Source organism: Vulpes vulpes, chromosome 1 (assembly GCF_048418805.1).
Source record: "Vulpes vulpes isolate BD-2025 chromosome 1, VulVul3, whole genome shotgun sequence".
Taxonomy (NCBI): domain Eukaryota; kingdom Metazoa; phylum Chordata; class Mammalia; order Carnivora; family Canidae; genus Vulpes; species Vulpes vulpes.
Genome location: NC_132780.1, coordinates 44,334,775 through 44,353,743, shown reverse-complemented (window position 1 = coordinate 44,353,743; position 18,969 = coordinate 44,334,775). Strand labels below are relative to the sequence as shown.

Sequence of the window (18,969 nt, the reverse complement as noted above, 5' to 3'; positions counted from 1 at the left end):
TCAGTGAGACAGGAATTGATTTAGATTGAGTCAACTAAAGTACAGTCTGGCAGTGGTGAAACAGACAGGGTTGATGGTGCATGAAGACAAGAGAATGAATCAGTGGGATTCATTTTCCGGGACAGATTTGGTAAGAGGTTAATATCTTGCGAAATGGTGGCGTCAAAAGGGGAGATGGTATTCAGAGGTAAAGTGGCCTCTGGTTGGACAATAAGATCTCCATTCTGAGTATCATGTGGTAGGAGAGAGGGAAAGCAAAAGGTTGGGGTGTAGTGGAATGGTCTGCTGGCAGTTCAGAATCCAAGGCTTTTGGCTCTAGGGGCAGAGAGTGACTGGGTGGTGAGGGTAAGAAAAAGTGAGCTAATGGGATCCTTGGGTTAGGTGAGAAGACGGCAGGGGGCTTTGGGGAAAGTTCAGGCAATGGGGCAGACACTAGGTCTCCGGGAGGGACAGCAGTGAATGACGAGTCAATCACAGGAGCTGTGGAATCCAAGGGGATCACAGAGGGAGTAGCATCTTCCAGGGCCTCTGGAAACAGCAGATGATTGACCTCAGCAGTTGTGCTATTACACACCTCACAGGAGGTGTCTGGACATAACAAATGACGAAAGTGGGTGGTATCATTATGCCGGCCTAGGGGGCTGCAAGAGACAGGAGGTACAAAGCTACAGCCAAGACCAGGACAGACATGTGTGACCATGGTACATCTGGCAAAGATAGGGTCTGCCCCTCATCCCCAAGTTTTTCACATTCTAACTCCCAGGATTTTCCATCCCTTGTCAATCCCAGGCTTCCCTGAGGCCCCAGAAATTCATAGACTCTGCTAAAAACAGGGGTACTGGAAAGAAATTAAAGTTTAGTCACCTCTGCAGAAGAGAAAGAACCTTTCTTGCTGCCTTTACCTCACTCTGACAAGTTCTCCACCCTGGGAAACCAGTAGAAGGATAAAAATAGAAGCAAGAGATCTTTTAAGAGATGGAATAGTGTCCTTTAAGGGTTATCCTTGGTAGAGTGGACTTGGAGAGCTCCAAGGATGAGAATATAAGATCACATGGTCAATGATAATAATAATAACAGGACTCCTATTATTTTATCACTCACAGTGGGCTTTTGCATGTATTATCCCATGTGAAACTGAAAACCATCCTATGAGGAACATAGGTCGGTGGTTACCTCTAAGAGGAATCTGAGTATCCATGATGTCATAGGTCTTTCACAAAGTCAGGAGCCAGAACTTCTGACTCTGGACATCTCACACAGCCACCTGTTGGGCCATACACATTGCCCAGGACCACCATTACTTCATGCCCAGGGATGGTCAGAACAAGGAACCTGGGAAGGGTCTTGGCCTCTCCATGAGCCTCTCTCCTGAGGCTTTTGTTTTCTGAAACGGGACTGTATCTATCAGCCAACATGGTCAGAGATCATGGACCTGGCCCCTCACGGAAAGGACAGGAAGGGTCACCCCTGAGAGCTCAGGTGGGATAGGCAAAACCTTACCTTTCAGTGGCCGGCCTTTCCTCCTCCTCTTGGTTCTTCCCTGATGCTAGAACAAAAATAAAAGAATGAAGGGTGGGGACTCCTCTCTCTGACTGTTCTCTCAGAAGTGGACACATTATTATCCAAAAACAGTAGGACTCTATTTCAATTAATAATACTTTGTATGCGTTTATTGATTTTTAAAGGTGATAAAAATTTTTTTCAAAATTTACATCTTTCAAAAACACGAAGGAGGATACTGTGGGGCCCATAGCTGATATTCTCAGTCTGAAGTCCTTTGTTCAATGAGGACCTAGAACCTGAAGCCAGAAGGCACATCTCTGCTCCCTCAGCCAGGACCCTGTATCTTAGGACATAACTCTGACCCCAGTCTCTTCTCAGAGGCTCAGTGCTGTGCTCCTGATTGCCCAAAACAAAGGAAGACTTGGCCGTGTGATACCTGACATGGGAATGTGACTCATGATCAGGTGCTAGGCAACTTTGTTCTCTCATATGGATTCTATACTCTCTAAATAACCCGATCCCGGTCCAGAGATTCCCAGAGTGTGGGATTTTACCCAGGACCAGCCAACGTATCGGAAAGCCTGTGACTTCCAAGTAGAAACCTGGGTCCTTCCTTAAAACTTAGTGCTGCCACATCTCTTTTCCTAGAGGAGTGAATGTCCTTTCTTTCCTTAGACTTCCCACTCTTGGTGTATCTCTGATTCTACCAAACTCAGATTAACATACGACTTCACAGTAAAGGTCTGTTTTCTTCCATTCTTATAACCCAGTACGTCAACTTTGGTTTTCAAAGAACAATTACAGGCCATGCTAAAAGTCAAGATAAAGCAATCTCAATAGAAAAACCAAGCAGCAGGTGTACATTCAGATATGACACGGATTTCAGAATTCTCATGCATGGCATCTAAAATTACCATGATTATTATCTGAAGGTCTCTAATGTAAAAACTAGACAACACACAAAAACAATTGAAGGATGTAAGTAGAGGGAGGGAAACCCTGAGGAAAAAATCAAATGGAAATATTAAAACCAAAAGCACTATGATGAATGAGGAATGCCTTTGATCGACTCATCTGTAGGTTGCATATGGTCAAGGAAAGAATGGGTGAGTTTACATAGATGATGTCACTAGAAAGTTACCACACTGAAATTCAAAGGGAAGAATAAGTTTTGGAATGCTAAAATCTAAGATATCAGAGGACTGTGTTTCAAAATGTATAACAACAACCACCACCACCAACAAAACAAAATGTATAACATACATGTAATTGGAATACCAGAAGGAGAAGAAAGAACAGAAAAAAATGTTTGAAGTAATAATGGCAAAGGACTTTCCAAAATTCATGACAGATTAACCATACTTTTGGAAGTTCAGAGTACGGCAAGCAGGAAAATACTTAAAAAAGTCTATTCCTGGACATATCATATTCAAATGTAAGGAGGGAAAAAAAGAAAATATTGGAAGAAGGCAGAGGGAAAGAAAAAACCCCACTTGTAGAGGAAAGAATATAAGAATTATGACCTATTATCATAAATCATGCAAGTGAGAGATTGCAGTGAAACAGTGTTGATAGAAAAAAAAAAACACCAATCAAAAATTTTATATCTAGTGAAACTATCGTGCAAATATGAAAGAGAAATAAAACCGGGGAATTCATTAGCCAGAGACCGGTGTGCAATAAATGTTAAAAGAAGTTCTTCGGGGAGAAAGAAAATAACACAGATCTACAAAGAAGAAAAGGAGAAAAGGAAGGAATGCAGATAAAATGAAAATTTTTTCGTCTTCTTCTCAATTGACCTAATAATAATAATGATAATGTTGGGTGATTATAGTATATGGATAAACGTAATGAATGGCATCAGTGTTACAAGGGACGGGGGGAATTGGAAAATCCTGCATGACCATATGATGTGGTCTTGCGTTATACAAAAGTGCACTTCGATTACTTGTAAATCTATATTACAAGCTCTAGGACAAACAATAAAATATTGTTAAGCAAAGAATAATTGATATGCTAACAAAAGTGAGAAAATGGAATCCTATCAGTGCTTGTTTGAAACCAGAAAAAGCATAAAAATGCAGAAAGTATATGTATGATGAATAATAAAGAGTTACAGACCAGAGTTAGAGGCATTAATGGACTATGTTTAAAATCACTATATGGAAGTGGTCTAAATGCACTAGTTAAAACATGGAGAAGACTGTCAGGATAGGTAAACAAGACCCAATTACATGTTGTCTACAAAATATCCACCTTCAGTATAAAGATATAGACTGATTAACAGCAAAGGGATAAAGAAATGCTAACACCATGCTGACACTAACCAAAAGAAAACAGAAGTAACTATATTCATGCTGGACACAGCAGACTTCACAACAAGGAAAATTATCAGGGATAAAGGGGAGCATCACATAAAATCCAAGAGATCAATTCTCCACTAAGACACTGCACTCCTTAACATGTATGTGCACATGTAACAACATAGTGTCAAAGTATGTAAGGCAAAAACTGGTAGAACTGCTAGAAAAAATGGATGGATGCACGGTTATTGTTGGAGATTTCAACAACCCCTATCATTCAGAGTAGGGACGGAGTCAGCAGACAGAAAACCAGAATAGATAGAGTTGTCCTGAAGAGCACCGTCAATCAACATGATCTCATTGACATTTATGGAATACTTCATTTAAGACAAGAATACACATTCTTCTCAAGTGCACATGGAACAGCCAGCAAGATGGATCACATTCAGTGCCACAAAACACACCTTAACAAACATAAAATAGAAATCACACAGAGTAGGTTTTCAGAGCACAGTAGAATTAAGCTAGATATCAACTACAGCAAGATAGCTAGAAATCCCAAAATGTTTGGATTAGATTAAATAACACACTACTATTATGCAGGCCAAGGAAGACGTTTTGAGGAAAAAAAAAAACATTTTAAAATAAATGGAGATTGAAATACAACTTAAGGGGTGTCTAGGTGGCTCCATTGGTTGTACTTGATTCTCAGTCTCCGCTCGGGTCTTCATCTCAGGGTCATGAGTTCCAGTCCTGTGTTGGGCTTGTGGCCCACATGGGGCTTAGAGCCTACTTAATAAAATAAAATAAAATAAAATAAAATAAAATGATAAAATAAAATAAAATAAAATAAAATAAAATAAAATAAATAAAATAAAATAAAAATGAAAATGAAATAAAATTTGTAAGGTTCAACAAAAGTATGATTTGACAGTTGATAGCTTGAATTCACCCGGTTGAAAAGAAAGATTTACTATCTCTGAGGGACTCTCCTTTATTTACCTGATTGACATTTCTCTGTTTCCAGCATATTGGCAAACATAGCTTCCTCTTTAGGTAGCACAGCATCAGAAGAAGGAGCCCCATCCCACACAGGAAGGCAAGGACATGACTACCTAGCAAGCGTATTTGGAGGTCAGCCATGGTGCACTAAGGCTTCTCAGACAAAGATGATTGACATTATTGGAAATGCACTGCTTCCTCAGGCCCCTGGGCATTGAGAGTACGTGTTCTAGACTAGGATTCCAGGCACACATCACAGAGCTTTAGTACAGACACTAGAGGTTCTTTAGTGTGGGGGAGGAGACAACACTTGAGAGAAAAAATCACATGTAACCCTTCTCCCGCCATCCACCAGCCCAGCAGATGTGTCCATCCTCCCATGGCCCCTCAGATGCCTCCAACCTACCTTCCTATTCCACTTATTCACTGTATCATATATTTACCTTAGTGAAATGTTCTTGTTCCACCTGTTACACTGATGTTACCTGAGACCCTTTTTATTACTTGGTGATAGGGCACAATAAATAGACTCAGTGGCATCCCCACCCTCCCCATCTCCCAAAAGAATCCAAGTTCACCAAAGAGCATGAGAGCAGAATACCCTGAACCAAGGAACAGAAAGTACATGGCACACCCATGCCCCCCGTGGCAAACAACTTAAAAAACTTTAGTTTTTTCCCCAAATCCCTCTTAGGTTATTCATGCCCTACAGGTTCTCTTCCACACATAGAGTGTCTCAAAGGTCTGCTCCCTCTTTCTTCACACTATCAAAGCCCCTTCCTCCCACAAACATTTTTAAGGATTCCTTTATTTCACAGAGCAAATGTGTTGGACTGTAGGGTTTTTCCAATCACATATGTGCTTGCTTCTTCCATGAAAAGTATTTTTTCCACGTACCTTCTGGCGTTTCACCAAATACGTTTTGGCATCTCTATCCATTTTAAACAATAATGTCGCTCCTGTTGATGCTTTATATGTATTTGTGTCATCTCCCCACGCTAGCGAGTCATTTAATAGTTGTCACCCTTACAGCTTCATCATTTAGGTTATGTACTATTGAAATTAAGCCTGTATCATTTCCTTACCTTGACTCGCCTACATTCCCTCTGTCATGAATCAGTCTTGGCCCTAGACACCCAGTCCTGTCCCTCCCGTTGAGGAGGGCTTACCAGTGGTGAGAGCTCCTTTCTCCACCTCTCTTCTCCTGCATCCTCAGCTTCACCATTGCCGCTAGCTGAAAGGAAGGTACACTTCAAGCCCACCCCACCTCACACACCCTTCCTTGACTGCAGGAGGTATCTCTGTTAAGAAAACTCCCTCCACATATCTTTGTAGCTCTGGAATTAGTTTCGAATAGAAAGTGTGGTCTTGACTGTCTAGAAGGCCCCTAGGACTCACAACTGTACAAACATCCTTTAAAGTCTAAGCAAGATTAGCTCCACCCAAAAACATTTCCAAGTCAGAAGGGGTTATAAACATGGCACATCAAATTTATTTTTCAAAAATGGCCTTCCTCTGTGGCAACCCCGGTGGCTCAGCGGTTTAGCTCCACCTTCCGCCCAGGGCGTGTACCTGGAGACCTGGGATCCAGTCCCATGTCAGGCTCCCTGCATGGAGCATGTTTCTTCCTCTGCCTGTGTCTCTGCCTCTCTCTCTCTCTGTCTCTCATGAATAAATACATAAAATCTTAACAAAAAAATGGTCTTCTTCCAAAAAAAAAAAAAAAAGGCAGAGAAACTGTTCCAGATCAAAGGAAACTAAAGATACACAACAACTAAATGTAGTATGTGATCCTAGGCCAAATCATGTAAAGAACGTTTAAACAAACACACATAGATAGAAGATACCACTGGATACATTGACAAGAATGGAATATGAGTTGGAGATAGGTTAACAGTTTTGGGTCCATATTAAATTTACAAAACGAGATAATGGTGCTGTAAGAGTATTCTTTTTCTTAAGAAATGCACACTGAAATATACAGGGAGAAAGTGCTTGATGCATGAAATGTATTCTCAAGTATTCACGAATGGATGCATATTTTTCACATGCATATACCTGGGTTCCTACACGGAGAGAGGAGGAAAGGAGATAGAGATTGTAAACAGGTCACATTCTTAATAGGTATCTGGATAAAGACTACCTGGCTTTACTGTCGATGCAACTTTGCCACAAGTTTTTTTTTCAAATATATACTTTTTAAAAATGAAGTTAACCCAACCTTTGGGATTTCTGGCTTTGATTCCGGCAGCTGCTGCCTCCACCATACCCCGACCCCAGACGTGTGCAATGCCAACTTTAAAACAGTTGTCCCAGGTTCTGTCCCAGGCAAGAAACCCGGGATCCTCTGCATATTTGAAGTATGCTAACTTTTCTACAAAGTTTTACAGAATATTGGCAAAGAGCATCAACGTTCCACAAAACGGGTGAATTTAAATTGTATGCATGAATTAATATTTACATAAACATAAAACAAACAGGACCAATGATTCAACATGTTTACTACACAGAACCTCTCATTTCTTTTTTATCTAGGTGCCCAGGTTGCTCGTCTTCTGGATTTTACAGTTGTGAATTGGTTTGCCAGCACTTTGCTTTTGCTCTGCTAGTAAGTGACCACTCCTCCACTGGATTTCCACCTTGCAAAAATGTGTTGACATCTTTTGTTTTATATGCTCCCCTTCTTGCTATCCTTAAGTATTTGCTTTTGAATCCTTTCCTTGTTTTTAACAGCCTTATTGAAATATGGTTCACACACCATACAATTCACACATTTAAGTGTATAGTTCCATGATTTTCAGTATAGGCACAGACATGAGCATCACTACAGTCCATTTTAAAATGTTCATGACTCCAGAGAAAAAAATCTGCAGTTCTTTTCTATCATTCCCTCTCCCCTCATCCCTCGGCTCTAAGATCAATCGACTTTCTGTCTCTATTCTGGACATTTGATGTGGATGGCTTCTTTCACTTAACATGATGTTTTCAAGGTCCATCCGTGGTGTGACATGAGTTTGAATCTTATGAATAAGGTAGCTATGAAGCTTTGTTTACATGTAGAATTATGTTTTCATTTATCTTGAGTATACACCTAGAAGTGGAACTGCTGGGTTACATGATAACTCTCTGTTTCACATTTGGAGCCACTGCAAGACTGTTTTCCAAAACAGCTGCACTATTTTCCATTCCCACCAACATACTCTGGGGTTTCTGATATCTCCACATTCCCACCAACACATGTATTATCTTTTCTATTCTAGCCATCCTTGTAGGTGTGAAGTGCTAGCAAATACTGGTTTTGATTGGCATTTCCCCAATGGCTAATGATGTGGAGCATTTTTTCATATTATCGTTTACTTTTAAAGGCATTTTGGGAAAGAGAGGAATGTTTGATGGACTGTGTTTAACTTGGAACACGTAGTTCATTTGAACAGTGACAGGAAAATTTTTCTTCTAAATATTTGAAAACACATAGAACAGTGTCAAGTCTTTATCAACATGTACAGTGATCTCTTTCCATACATTTTTGCATGTTACAGTTACCGTGTGATTAAGGGACAGTGAAATGGTGCCCTGAAATTGCTCTGTAAGATTACTTCTTGTGTGGAGTTGAGGAATTCACTCAGTGGCTCCTCAGGGTTGACGATAAGGCACAGGAGAACTGATTGTCAAACTCTCTGAAGCTCAGTGCCTTTTCATCACCAATGTTGTATTCATCACGTCTGTGGTGAATATGTTCCACAGGTGATAAATATCAAAGAAATGTGAGAGCTTTGACATGGGCATATAGCATATGTCCCAGAGATGAATGGCAAGATGTTTAAATGGGCTTCTTCACTTTAGTGTAAAAGATGGGATAGATCACATCTGCTAAATGATAATAGAGCAAGTTGGGTGAGGGATATGTGTGAAGTTATACTGCTCTATCTGCTCTTTTACATGTTGAAACATTTCTGTAGCAAAATTGTTAAAGAAATATAAGATATTGAATGTCTCATATAGACAAGGAAGGGTGAAGGAGGATATCTGGCAAGGGTGCATGAGTCCACCAAGACTAGAATTTAGCTATCTTTCAATAAGGACATTTTAGGAAGTAGATTTCCATTGAAATTGGGAAGGAGACCTCTTTCCACATAACAGGAAGGAAAAGGAAAATGAGAAATGGGAAAATGTTTTTTGGAAGGTTTTTGTTTTGTTTTGTTATGTTTAATGAAATGCTGCCATGTCACGGCTTGACATTCACGGCTCCTCTGTGAATGGTGGTCCAGCACACCTACTAGGCAAGTGAATCTGGCCTAAGTTTGAGGAATGTGAAGGAAATTTAAAATGGATCTGAGGGATGCCTACATGGCTTAGTCTGCTAAGTGTCTGCCTTCAGCTCAGGTCACGATCCTGGAGTCCTAGGACTGAGCTCTGATCAGCGGAGCCTTCTTCTTTCACTCCCTGTGATTGTGCCCCTGCTCTCTCCCAAAGAAATGTTGAACAAATACATCCGAGTAACACTGGGGAGAGAATGTACTAAGGAAATAGTGACTTAACTCCATTTATTTGTTCACGTGTCAGGAAGACTGGCATAACCATTTCTGGAGTGAACGAATGAATTCCAGGGACTGCTGGGGCTGACTTTCCTGTGGCATCAACAGACCCAATTTTGAGATGTGAGACATAGTCCAATAGTAATCAGTTACTTCCTGAAAGGCATTTCTAGAAAAGGCAGAGAGACAAGATTTTGCCAGATAGAAAGAACTGAAGGGGATTGACAGGGTGCACTTGTACTGGAGGCTTTTTTTTTTTTTTTTTTTTTTAATTGTTGGCGGGACACATCCCCATAGGAAGCCTGCGTCTCCCTCTGCCTAGGTCTCTCATGAATAAATAAAATCATAAAAGAGTTGACGTGATATCACGTTATCCACAGATGTTAGAGCCTGCATTAGGTCATCACCTCCTCAGGTTCCCCGCCTGAGGCCCCATTCCACTTACAGTCCCTCTCAGGGCCGCGAGCACACTCTTTCTTCTGTGGCCCTAAGGTTCAGACACAATCGGGTCAATGATAACCCTGCACAAGAAGATATACTTGTGGTAGTGAAGAGGTAGCCGACTTCTGGTGTTTTGTTTTAGCCCTGAACAGTCATGCGTCTCTCTAGACTACCTCAGGTGCACTCTAGGACACTCATCCCAGTTTTGAGTCCCAGTCTCAAGTGGAATTGCCTTCTCTCCAGAACCCTACTGCAAATGTGGCTATACGCGTAGGCTTGGCCTAGAAAATGCATTCCATGGAGGTCCATGGTAAGCCCCCAAATATCTCTACTCTGGTACACGGTCTAGAACTCACCTCAAGTTCATAAGTTGCAGGTCTTCTGGGGGAGACCTAACATGGATCCACTAAGGCCGTGAATATCAAAGGTGGTACCTCCCTCCTGATAGGTGAACTATCCATACTGAAGGCAAGATCTTATACACTGCCACCAACTGTGGAAGAAGGAAGGCACCAAGCTCACCTTCCCCAAAAAGGGATGCCATGCCTGACCTTCTGCAGGTATTGAGTACTGGAGGGACAGTTCCATGCCGTTTTGGTATAAAGCATCAGTAGACTGTGCTGTGCTCCAAACTGCCTCAAATTGGTGGTGCCTGGATCAGATTGAAGAAAAAGTGGACCAGGACGTGGTCATGATAGCGGGGTGATGAGGCATAAACCTTCGTTCCACCAGCAAGGTCACTCCTCCACCTCTTCATTTCATTTAAGGCATCTTACCCTGGGAGGTGGTGTCTGCCTGAGAGCTCAGTGATGCTTTTTCTCTGCGGAAAATGAGGAAATGCCCAGGGAAGGGAAGCACTTCCAGTGGAAACCTCCATGTCAAGTTTCACATGATCCACATGACAGATGCTTAAGCAGCATCTGTTTGTAAACCCTATCCCAACCATCCCAAGATCAACTGGGATAACATTCCCCCACCAAACGCTCCCATTCAGACTTTACCCAGCTGTGGGATCGTCTGGTCACTGAATTCTAAGTAATGATTATGCCACTGTACCACAATAACTGTGAAAGAGAAACGGTGGCCTAATCGTTATTTTCTGAAACTATACCTGTCTTTGAACCTACTCAGGTATAGAACAGTTGTTCTAAAGGGTATAAAACACTCAATGAGGAGAAAGGTGTGGGATGCTAAACGTTTTCAGTAAGGCTAAGCTAAGGCGCAGGAGACAGAGCCCATCTCCTCACACTTCATCAGAGAGGAAATTGGCTTTTGGGGGCACATGATAGTTCTCAAGAGCTAAAGGACATTGGTCACCTTTCAGAAGCCAAAGGGAGCAATCAAAAACAGCTGAACTAACTCCTTCCTTTCCATGAGCACAAGCCCTGAGTTACCCAAAACCCATGCCCCAGTGCAGTACACAGAAAAGACACCACTATTAGAGAATTATTTATTGGAGAGTATCAATATTCATAGGGGATTGTTTGGGGGTGGGAAGTCTTTCCGCCCTGGAAATTCTGGAGAAGAGTTTTATGTCTAAAGAGCAGAGACAGACCTCTGAACACAGAGCTTTTAGCAGCCAAGAGATTGGCCAGAGGACCCTGGCCACCTGGATGCCTGCTGGTGGGGGTTGGGTGGGGCACTGGCTCCCTGTGGGGCATGGATAAGGGATACTTCTGACACAACAGCTGGTCCTTAAATGCCACAGCTTTCTGGGGGCATCTCTCCTTGTCTCTGATCTGTCCAATACTTCTAGAATGACCTTGGCCACCAAAGACAGCTTCTTGGTGGCAGGACTTGGTATCTGTCCCTTTACAGGAGGGAGTCCTGTGGTTGAAAGGATGCCCCTGGACAGACTGTGCCTGGGCCTGCACTTGTGCTTTTGGCTGAGTTTTCCCAAACTTGGTTGGGGAGGGTAGGGGCTGTTGAGGGCAGGTGATATCTATTGCATGCCTGCGCCCCATTTCCTCCTCTAGAACCTTCCCACCATCTGTCATGATTTTCTGATCTTCGGTCATCCCAGTAAAGGCAGCTCTACCTTTAACTAGGCCTCGGCTTTCCACAGATGATTGGGGGGTGCCCTTTACCTGGGAGTTTTGCCTTTTGCATTTTATCCCAGGATTAAGCCATTGCAAAAAGGGATTCATTTTTTCTCTGAAAAGGCTTTCAGGACGAGGCTGATCCTTCTGTGATAGGGTCTGGGAAGGCTTGCTTTCAAGCTTCTTCCACCCCACATCCTGAGTAGGGAAACTCTTCTTCAATGCCAGGTCCTTAGTAGGGAAACTCTTCTTTCTAAGTTGGGATGTTCCCAATTCTGCATCCCATCCACCAAGCTCTTCTGCTTTGGAGCCTAGAGGGCTCACAGTCACTGCAGCTGGTGGGAGATTCTTATTCTGGTGCTTCCTAAAGACATGGTTAGAAACCCAAGGGTGCTGCTGCTGTTCCATACTAACTTTGGTGTCCTCCAGATGGACACGCAGCACCTGGGAAGCTCCTATGTCTCCACTGATGATACCCTGGGCATGAGTCAGTAAGACCTTGTAAGTCAAACTATTTGAGGCAGCAGGCAGGCTAGTGCATTGGCCGTGGACCCGGCTATACTCCCTGTTCTCCAGCTTGAGCTTTAACTCAGACAAGAGTTGTTCTTTAAGTTTTGATGATTTAGGATCGTGGAGAATTGATATGTTTTGGGAGGGGCTTTGAATGGGAACAGTACTTCTGACTTTGTTCTGATTCACATGTAGCTTGCTGGTTGTCAAGATATCATTAGATCGTGATTGACGAGCATCAAGTTCCTTGGCCCTGAATATCTCTCTGGACACTGTGGGCACAATGACAGGTATTTTTTTGCCTTGTTGCATTTCTACTCTCCCACTGGAATATGCACGCTTATCCTTGGGCTCATGCCTGGCCCCAGCTTCCCTTGCAGGCTGTGTTGGGGGCCATCTGTTGGCTGGGAGAGTCTGTCTCTGACTTGCTCTGCCTGTGGTGTCATGTCTGATAGGTGGAAAAGTCTGTCTTCCTTCCTTAATTCTCTGAACATCCTCTGCAAGCTCTTGGTTGATATGAGAGGGTGATTCCCTTGCCATTCTCTGTTCTTCCTCACCCATAGTTGAGGTGGCAGGGAGAGGACGATCCAGGATGGGGGCTGAGTTTGCTGATGCTTTGTCTCCAAGGAGAGATTTAGAATTTACCTCAGAAATCAGGTTTGTTGATGAACAAAAGCTAGGATGAGTTGAGGCTTCTCTCAATTTAAAAAGCTGTATGGATTCAAGGACCCTGGGGGGTAGACCCCATATCATCCTCATTTGAAACCTTCTAATATGGGCTTCCAGCATTTCTTGTGCACTAGATTCAACAAAGCTAAGCTCCTGGAAGGTATTCAGGGTGTAGTCTTCACCCACTGACGGTGGCAAACTTCTCTGTTTTATTTCAGTGTGGGATTTCTTCGAAAGAAGCAACATCTGCTTCATAGTATGCCATGAATTATGCACAGTCCCAGGGAGCCGACCCTCATTGATTTCCTCAAACTTTTTGCTCAAGTGTATTTTCAGGACATTTTCAAGTTGTCTCTGACCTGCAGTGTCCAAAGACATTGGATTTTTCTCTGATGGGCTCCTAAATTCCTTCTCAGAATCATACCCTAGATCATTATCTGAAGAGTTCTGACTCAACAGATGATCTTTGGGGCCACTCCCTGGGTTGTGTCCCTGATCTTTCTGCATGTCAGTGTTCCTTAGCTGAAGCAATTCTGAATCCCGCTCATAGCCTTCAGGTTCACTCAGGTTACTATGACTCCTAGAGATCCATGTGCGTCCACGAAAGCGCTGGAACTCAGGTGTCTCTGAAGAGTCACTCGGAGGCATCATCAGTGACACAGACTCATAGATCCTGCGGGGCAGGCCCCACCGGTGCTGGATGAGCCTCTTTCTAAGGTGATGCTCTAGCTCCTTTCGAAGCTCTTCACTGAGAGGAAACTGCCCAGGAAGGATAGAGATTGCAACACGGGCCTGGGAGGCAGGGCGTTTAATAGAATGGTTAGGAGCTGAAGGACAAAAGTCCTTGTTGGATCTTTGGACCACAGGGGGTAAACCCCACACACTTTCCTGTTGCTTCTGCAACACATTCCATTCCAACCTTTGCATTTCAGAGGATAGGAGAGGCTCTGATTTGTGCTGGGGTCTGTGAAAACACACTCCACAGATCTTAATCTGGGGTAGAGGACCAGATGGCAGGATTGGGAGTGGGGATTTAAGATGGGTTTGGGGCTGGATCTGAGTGATAGGTTGGGAGTGGTTCTCAGGCAACAGTAGAGGAAATGGATGGGGAACTACTGGAGATTCCTGGCCTGTGGAGGTATTCGAGATCCTACTGAAAATACAGATTGAGGAACAATCATCCGAATCACGGGCAGCGGAGGACAAGGACTCACTATGCAGAGTTGGGAGACCCCAGAAGAGCTGGATAGGAGTTTGCTGTAACTGGCCCTCCTCTAAGGGTGTAGGATATGGGGGCTGCCGATGCACAGGCATCTCCTTTGATTGATCTTTGCTGCTCCAGATAGGAAGCAAGTCTGACAGGTCAGGCTTATAAGCTATTGACCCCAGCATTTTCCCCAATGAATTTGGTGGGTAGTCTGGCTTAAGGTTTTTTGGAAGAGAAGAACCCCGTTTCATGTCCTTCCACATCAGGAGGTCACTCTTCTTTTGGACTTGTTTCTCCAGCAGGGCCAGGACATCGGGGCTGAGAAGTGAGAGGTTACCAGGCTCTATAAGGTTGGCTGCAGGGTCTCCCCTGGAAGAAGCCTCTGAAGAATGGAGGGCCAGAAACTCTTGAGGGAAGTGACATGGAGCCAAGGTTGAAGGGAAAAAGTCTTTGGCATGAGTTTGCCACCGAGGGCAGTCTGAAATTGACAAGCTGGAGTGGTCAATACCTGTGCTCGTTGTGACATAAGTAGATAACCTACCAGGGCTATCTGCAGATGAGCTCTCCGGAACAGGCTTCACTGTGATGGAAAACGACTTAGACTGAGTTGCAGTTATACTGCGGTCTGGTGGTGATACAGACAGGGTTGGTGATGCTTGGGGACAAGCAGATGAATCAGTGGGATTTGTTGTTTGGGAGTGCTCCGGTAAGGGGTTGAAGATGGTATTCAGAGACAAGTTGGCCTCTGGTTGGACAAGAGAATCCACTGTCTGAGCATCATGTGGTGGGACTGGGGGAAAGGCAAGGGGCTGGGGTGAGAAATGGCCCATAGGGAATTTGGAATGCAAGGGAGGAAAAGGCTCTGGTGGCAAAGAATCACCCAGTGGTGAGGGTGGAAATAAGTCAGTCAAGGGGGTCACTGGGTTAGGTGAGAAGATGGAGGCAGGTGGTGGGGAAGGTTCAGACAGGGAAGCTGATATTAGGTCTCCTGGAGGGACTGCTGAGAAGGCAGGGGACAGAGTGAATGATGAGTCAGTCACAGGAGCTGTGGAAGCCAAGGGAGTAGCATCTTCCAGGGCCTCCGGGAACAGCAGCCGATTGATCTCAGCAGTTGTGCCATTACACACCTCACAGGAGGGGTCTGGACATAACAGTTGACGAAAGTAAATGGTATCATGATGCCGGCCTTGGGGGCTGCAGGAGACAGGAGGTACAAAGCTGCAACCAGGAGCACAACAAGGGAAGGAGGACATGCTGGCCTGGCAAGGGAAGGGCCACCTGATGCCTGCTGCCCTTTCACAGTGCCCCACATTTATGAATTCACCATGCACTCAGTGCCTTCACCCCTAGGCCTTCATTCACATACCCCCCCCCCCGTTACTATGGGTAACGCGCCCCCTCCCGCCCATGACTATGGAGGCTGCATATTGGATCCCTGCAATTGCATAAAACATGCTCCAAGAGGGATCAGGATAGAAGGGGAACTGGTCACCTTCTTAAAACAGAGAGAAGCTTCCGTGTCTTCTCCACTTCTCCCTGGTAGCATCTGTAGTCTGGGAAACCAGGAGAATGGGTTAAATGTAGTGAAGGGAGAAACCTATGTATTAATACAGGAATCCCTTAATGTCACACCCTTGGGATATTAAGGTCTGAAAGCCTGAATAATCAGTAGGCGAGGTCAAATGATCAATATGTGAACCAGGTTAGTATTATCCTGTGTCATGTATGAAGTACTTTCATGCACATTATCTCATGTGGAGCTGAGATGACCTCTGTGAAGCACACAGCATACACACATTCCTCAGGGAGGAATCTACAGTATCCATGAGGTCACAAGTCTTTCACAAATAAGGGCCAGAAGTTCTGACTTTTGATATCTCACACGGCCAACTCATGGTCAACCCTCCTCGCCCAGGTCCATCACTGCTTCATGCTCTGGGATGGGCAGAGTAGGGAATCTAAGGGTCTCAGGTTCTGAGTGCTCTCAGCCCTCTGTTTCTGAGGGAGACTATCAGCCAACATCCTTGCATCATGGACCTGGCCCTCACCGAAAGGACAGGAAGGGTCACCCTTAGAGAGCTCTGGTGGCATAGGCAGAACCTTACCTTTCAGGGGCCCGCCTTTCCTCCTCCTCTTGGCTCCACCCTGACCCTAGAACAAAATCCAAAGAATGAAGGGTTGGGACTCCTCTCGCTCTCACTCTTCCATCAGAAATGCAGACACTATCATCCAAGAATAGTAGGGATAATTTTAATTAATAAAGCTGTGTGTTCCTTGCAAAGGTGATAAAAAGTTTTCTATTTACCCTGGATAATTGAAAGGACGACTTTGTGAGGCCCACAGCTGATATTCTCAGTCAGAAGTCCTTCGATCAAGGAGGACAAAGAACCAGAAGCCTGAACTCACATCTGTGTTCCCTCAGGGCAGGACCCTGTGTCCTATGACATAGCTCTGACTTCAGTCTGTTCGCAGTTGCTCAACACTGTGCTCCAGATCGCCCAACACAAAGGAAGACTTGGTCGACTAATGCCTGATGTGGGAATGTGACTCATGGTCAGGAGCTACAGAGCTTTCTTCTGTCATATGGATTCCCATACTCTCTAAATAACATAATATAGGACGAGAGAATCCCTGAATGTGGGATTTTATTGAAGACTTGCCACCACATCAGATATAGCCTGTGAGTTACAAGTAGAAACCTTAGTCCTTCCTTAACCCTTAGCCCTGCTAGATCTCTTTTCCTAGAGGAGTGACAGTCCATTCTTACCTTAGACTTCCCAACTTAAGTGTCTCTCTGACCTTACCACACTCTTGAAAGTTGGGATAAGAAACGGAAACCATAATAATCTGGGTTGATGGGCTCCCCAAGAATTCCTTAACTTGTGGATGGATTTGGTTCTCCAACGTAGAAAAGGAATCCCCAGCAGATAGAACAGGAGCAGAAGGAGCACTCCGCACACATAAACAGACAGGTAAAGTTAGGGTCAGTCTCTAAGCATGTAGAGACAGAGCTCAGACACGGTTCAGTATCGCGATTCAGAAAAGGAGAACATTCCAGTTTTGAAAATCCTTTTTATGAATCACAATGCTGCCTGTAGGCAACTGAGCTCTAAGTGTGCAGATGCTAATATATATACTCCCGAGGCTTACAGCACAGAGCACTGAGGAGTCACAAATGGTTTCTGAGGGTGTAGGGGGGACAATCAGGAGGGTGTCGGCATCCTCTCCCTCACCCGCCACCCCAAAGAACTCTCTACATCCTACCTCGATCCTCAGGTCTGATCCCTATCCTGCCATTAAGATCCTACTTTCATCATATCATACCCATACCTATATGTACTTTTCTGCTTGTTCTATCCATTATTACCTCGAGGCCCCTTGACCTTTTATTACCTTGAGGCCCCTTGACCTTTTAGAGAACGTGGTTTCTGCCTTATGAGTTAGACCACCTTCAAAGTGCATGTCTACCAGGAATTTTTACTTGGACCCTGACAATTACACTCAGGATCACCTATGTACACAAATTCCCCAGTCCTCTTGAATGTTTTTGCCTACAGGGAACCAAGATATAGATCCTGCAGTCTTGTACATGTTCCATAGCAACATGAGTGGTACTTTACCCAAGACTTGCCAATGCTTCAGGAGCCCGTGAGTTTCAAATAGAAATCTTCATCCCTCCTTAACCCTTAGCCCTGCCAGATCACTTTCATACGGGAGTGACAGTCCATTTAGACTTCCCATTCGAGTTGTGTCACTGGACATACCAAACTCTCTGGGAAATTGAGATTAGTAATGGAAACCATAAGAATCTGAGTTGAAGCCTCCCAGGTTTCCTTATCTTGCGTTTGGGATTGGTTCTCTAACAGAGAAATGGAATCCCAACCAGATCCCTAGGAGCAAAAGGAGCAATCCCCACACAAAGACGAAGGTGAAATGACGGTCAATATCCAAGAATGTGGAGCCAAAGCTCAGACAAGTTTTTCTTGTGCTCTGCAGAAATGTGAAAACATTCCAGTTTTCAATCTCTGTTTCTGAATCCCAAGGCTGCCTGTAGGCAACTGAGCTCGGAGTGTGAAGATGCTGAATATATATATACTCCACAGGCTTACATCACAGAGCACTGAAGAGTCACAAATGGTTTCTGAGGGTGTGGGAGGGGACAATCAAGAGGTTGTCCACAGCCCCTCCTCTAGCCACAAGTCCAAAAGACCTCTCCACCCTTCCTCGGTCCTTCAGGTCACCACTTGAACCTGCCATTCTACTTTCCTACATACCATCCTACTTTTCTACTTTCATCATATCATACACATCCCTGTATGTACTTTTCTGCTTCTTCCATCCATCATTACCTGGGTTCCCCCCTTGACCTTTTGGGGGCCTCTGTGTCTTACCAGTTTGACTGCCTTCAAAGCGCATGTCTACCAGGAATTTTTACTTGGACCCTGACAATTACACTCAGGATCACCTATGTACTCAAATTCCCCTGTTCTCTTGAATGTTTCTGCCACAGAAAAAGACCCTAAAGTCTTGTACCTGTTCCATTGCAACATGAGTGGTATTTTCCCCAAGACCTGCCAATGCTTCAGATAGCCTGTGAGTTTCAAAAAGAAACCTTCATCCCTCCTTAACCCTTAGCCCTGCCAGATCACTTTCCAGCAGGAGTGACCATCCATTCTTTCTTTACACTTCCCAATTGAGTTGTATCATTGGCCTACCAGACTCTCTGGGAAATAGAGATTAGCAATGGAAACCATAAGAGT

The 18,969-nt window shown here is 44.1% G+C and overlaps 1 protein-coding gene across 1 annotated transcript; it reads right to left on the bottom strand.

Moving 5' to 3' along the window:
- Positions 1-11,222: 11,222 nt before the first annotated feature.
- On the bottom strand, positions 11,223-18,625 carry LOC140597807 (spermatogenesis-associated protein 31D1-like). The gene is made up of 3 exons (XM_072747812.1): positions 18,601-18,625; positions 15,702-15,762; positions 11,223-15,403 (listed from the first exon to the last, which is right to left on the bottom strand). The coding sequence occupies exons 1-3, from the start codon at positions 18,623-18,625 to the stop codon at positions 11,248-11,250; spliced, it is 4,242 nt and encodes a 1,413-aa protein (XP_072603913.1). The 3' UTR covers positions 11,223-11,247.
- Between the last annotated feature and the right edge of the window lie 344 nt (positions 18,626-18,969).

Coding starts and splice junctions, on each gene's coding strand:
- LOC140597807 (XM_072747812.1), bottom strand. CDS start 18,625: ATGCGCTTTGAAGGCAGTCAAACTG. Junction 15,763..18,600: donor CTTTGAAGGCAGTCAAACTG/GTAAGACACAGA, acceptor CTGGTTTCCCAG/ACTACAGATGCTACCAGGGA. Junction 15,404..15,701: donor CTTCTCTCTGTTTTAAGAAG/GTGACCAGTTCC, acceptor TGTCTCCTGCAG/CCCCCAAGGCCGGCATCATG.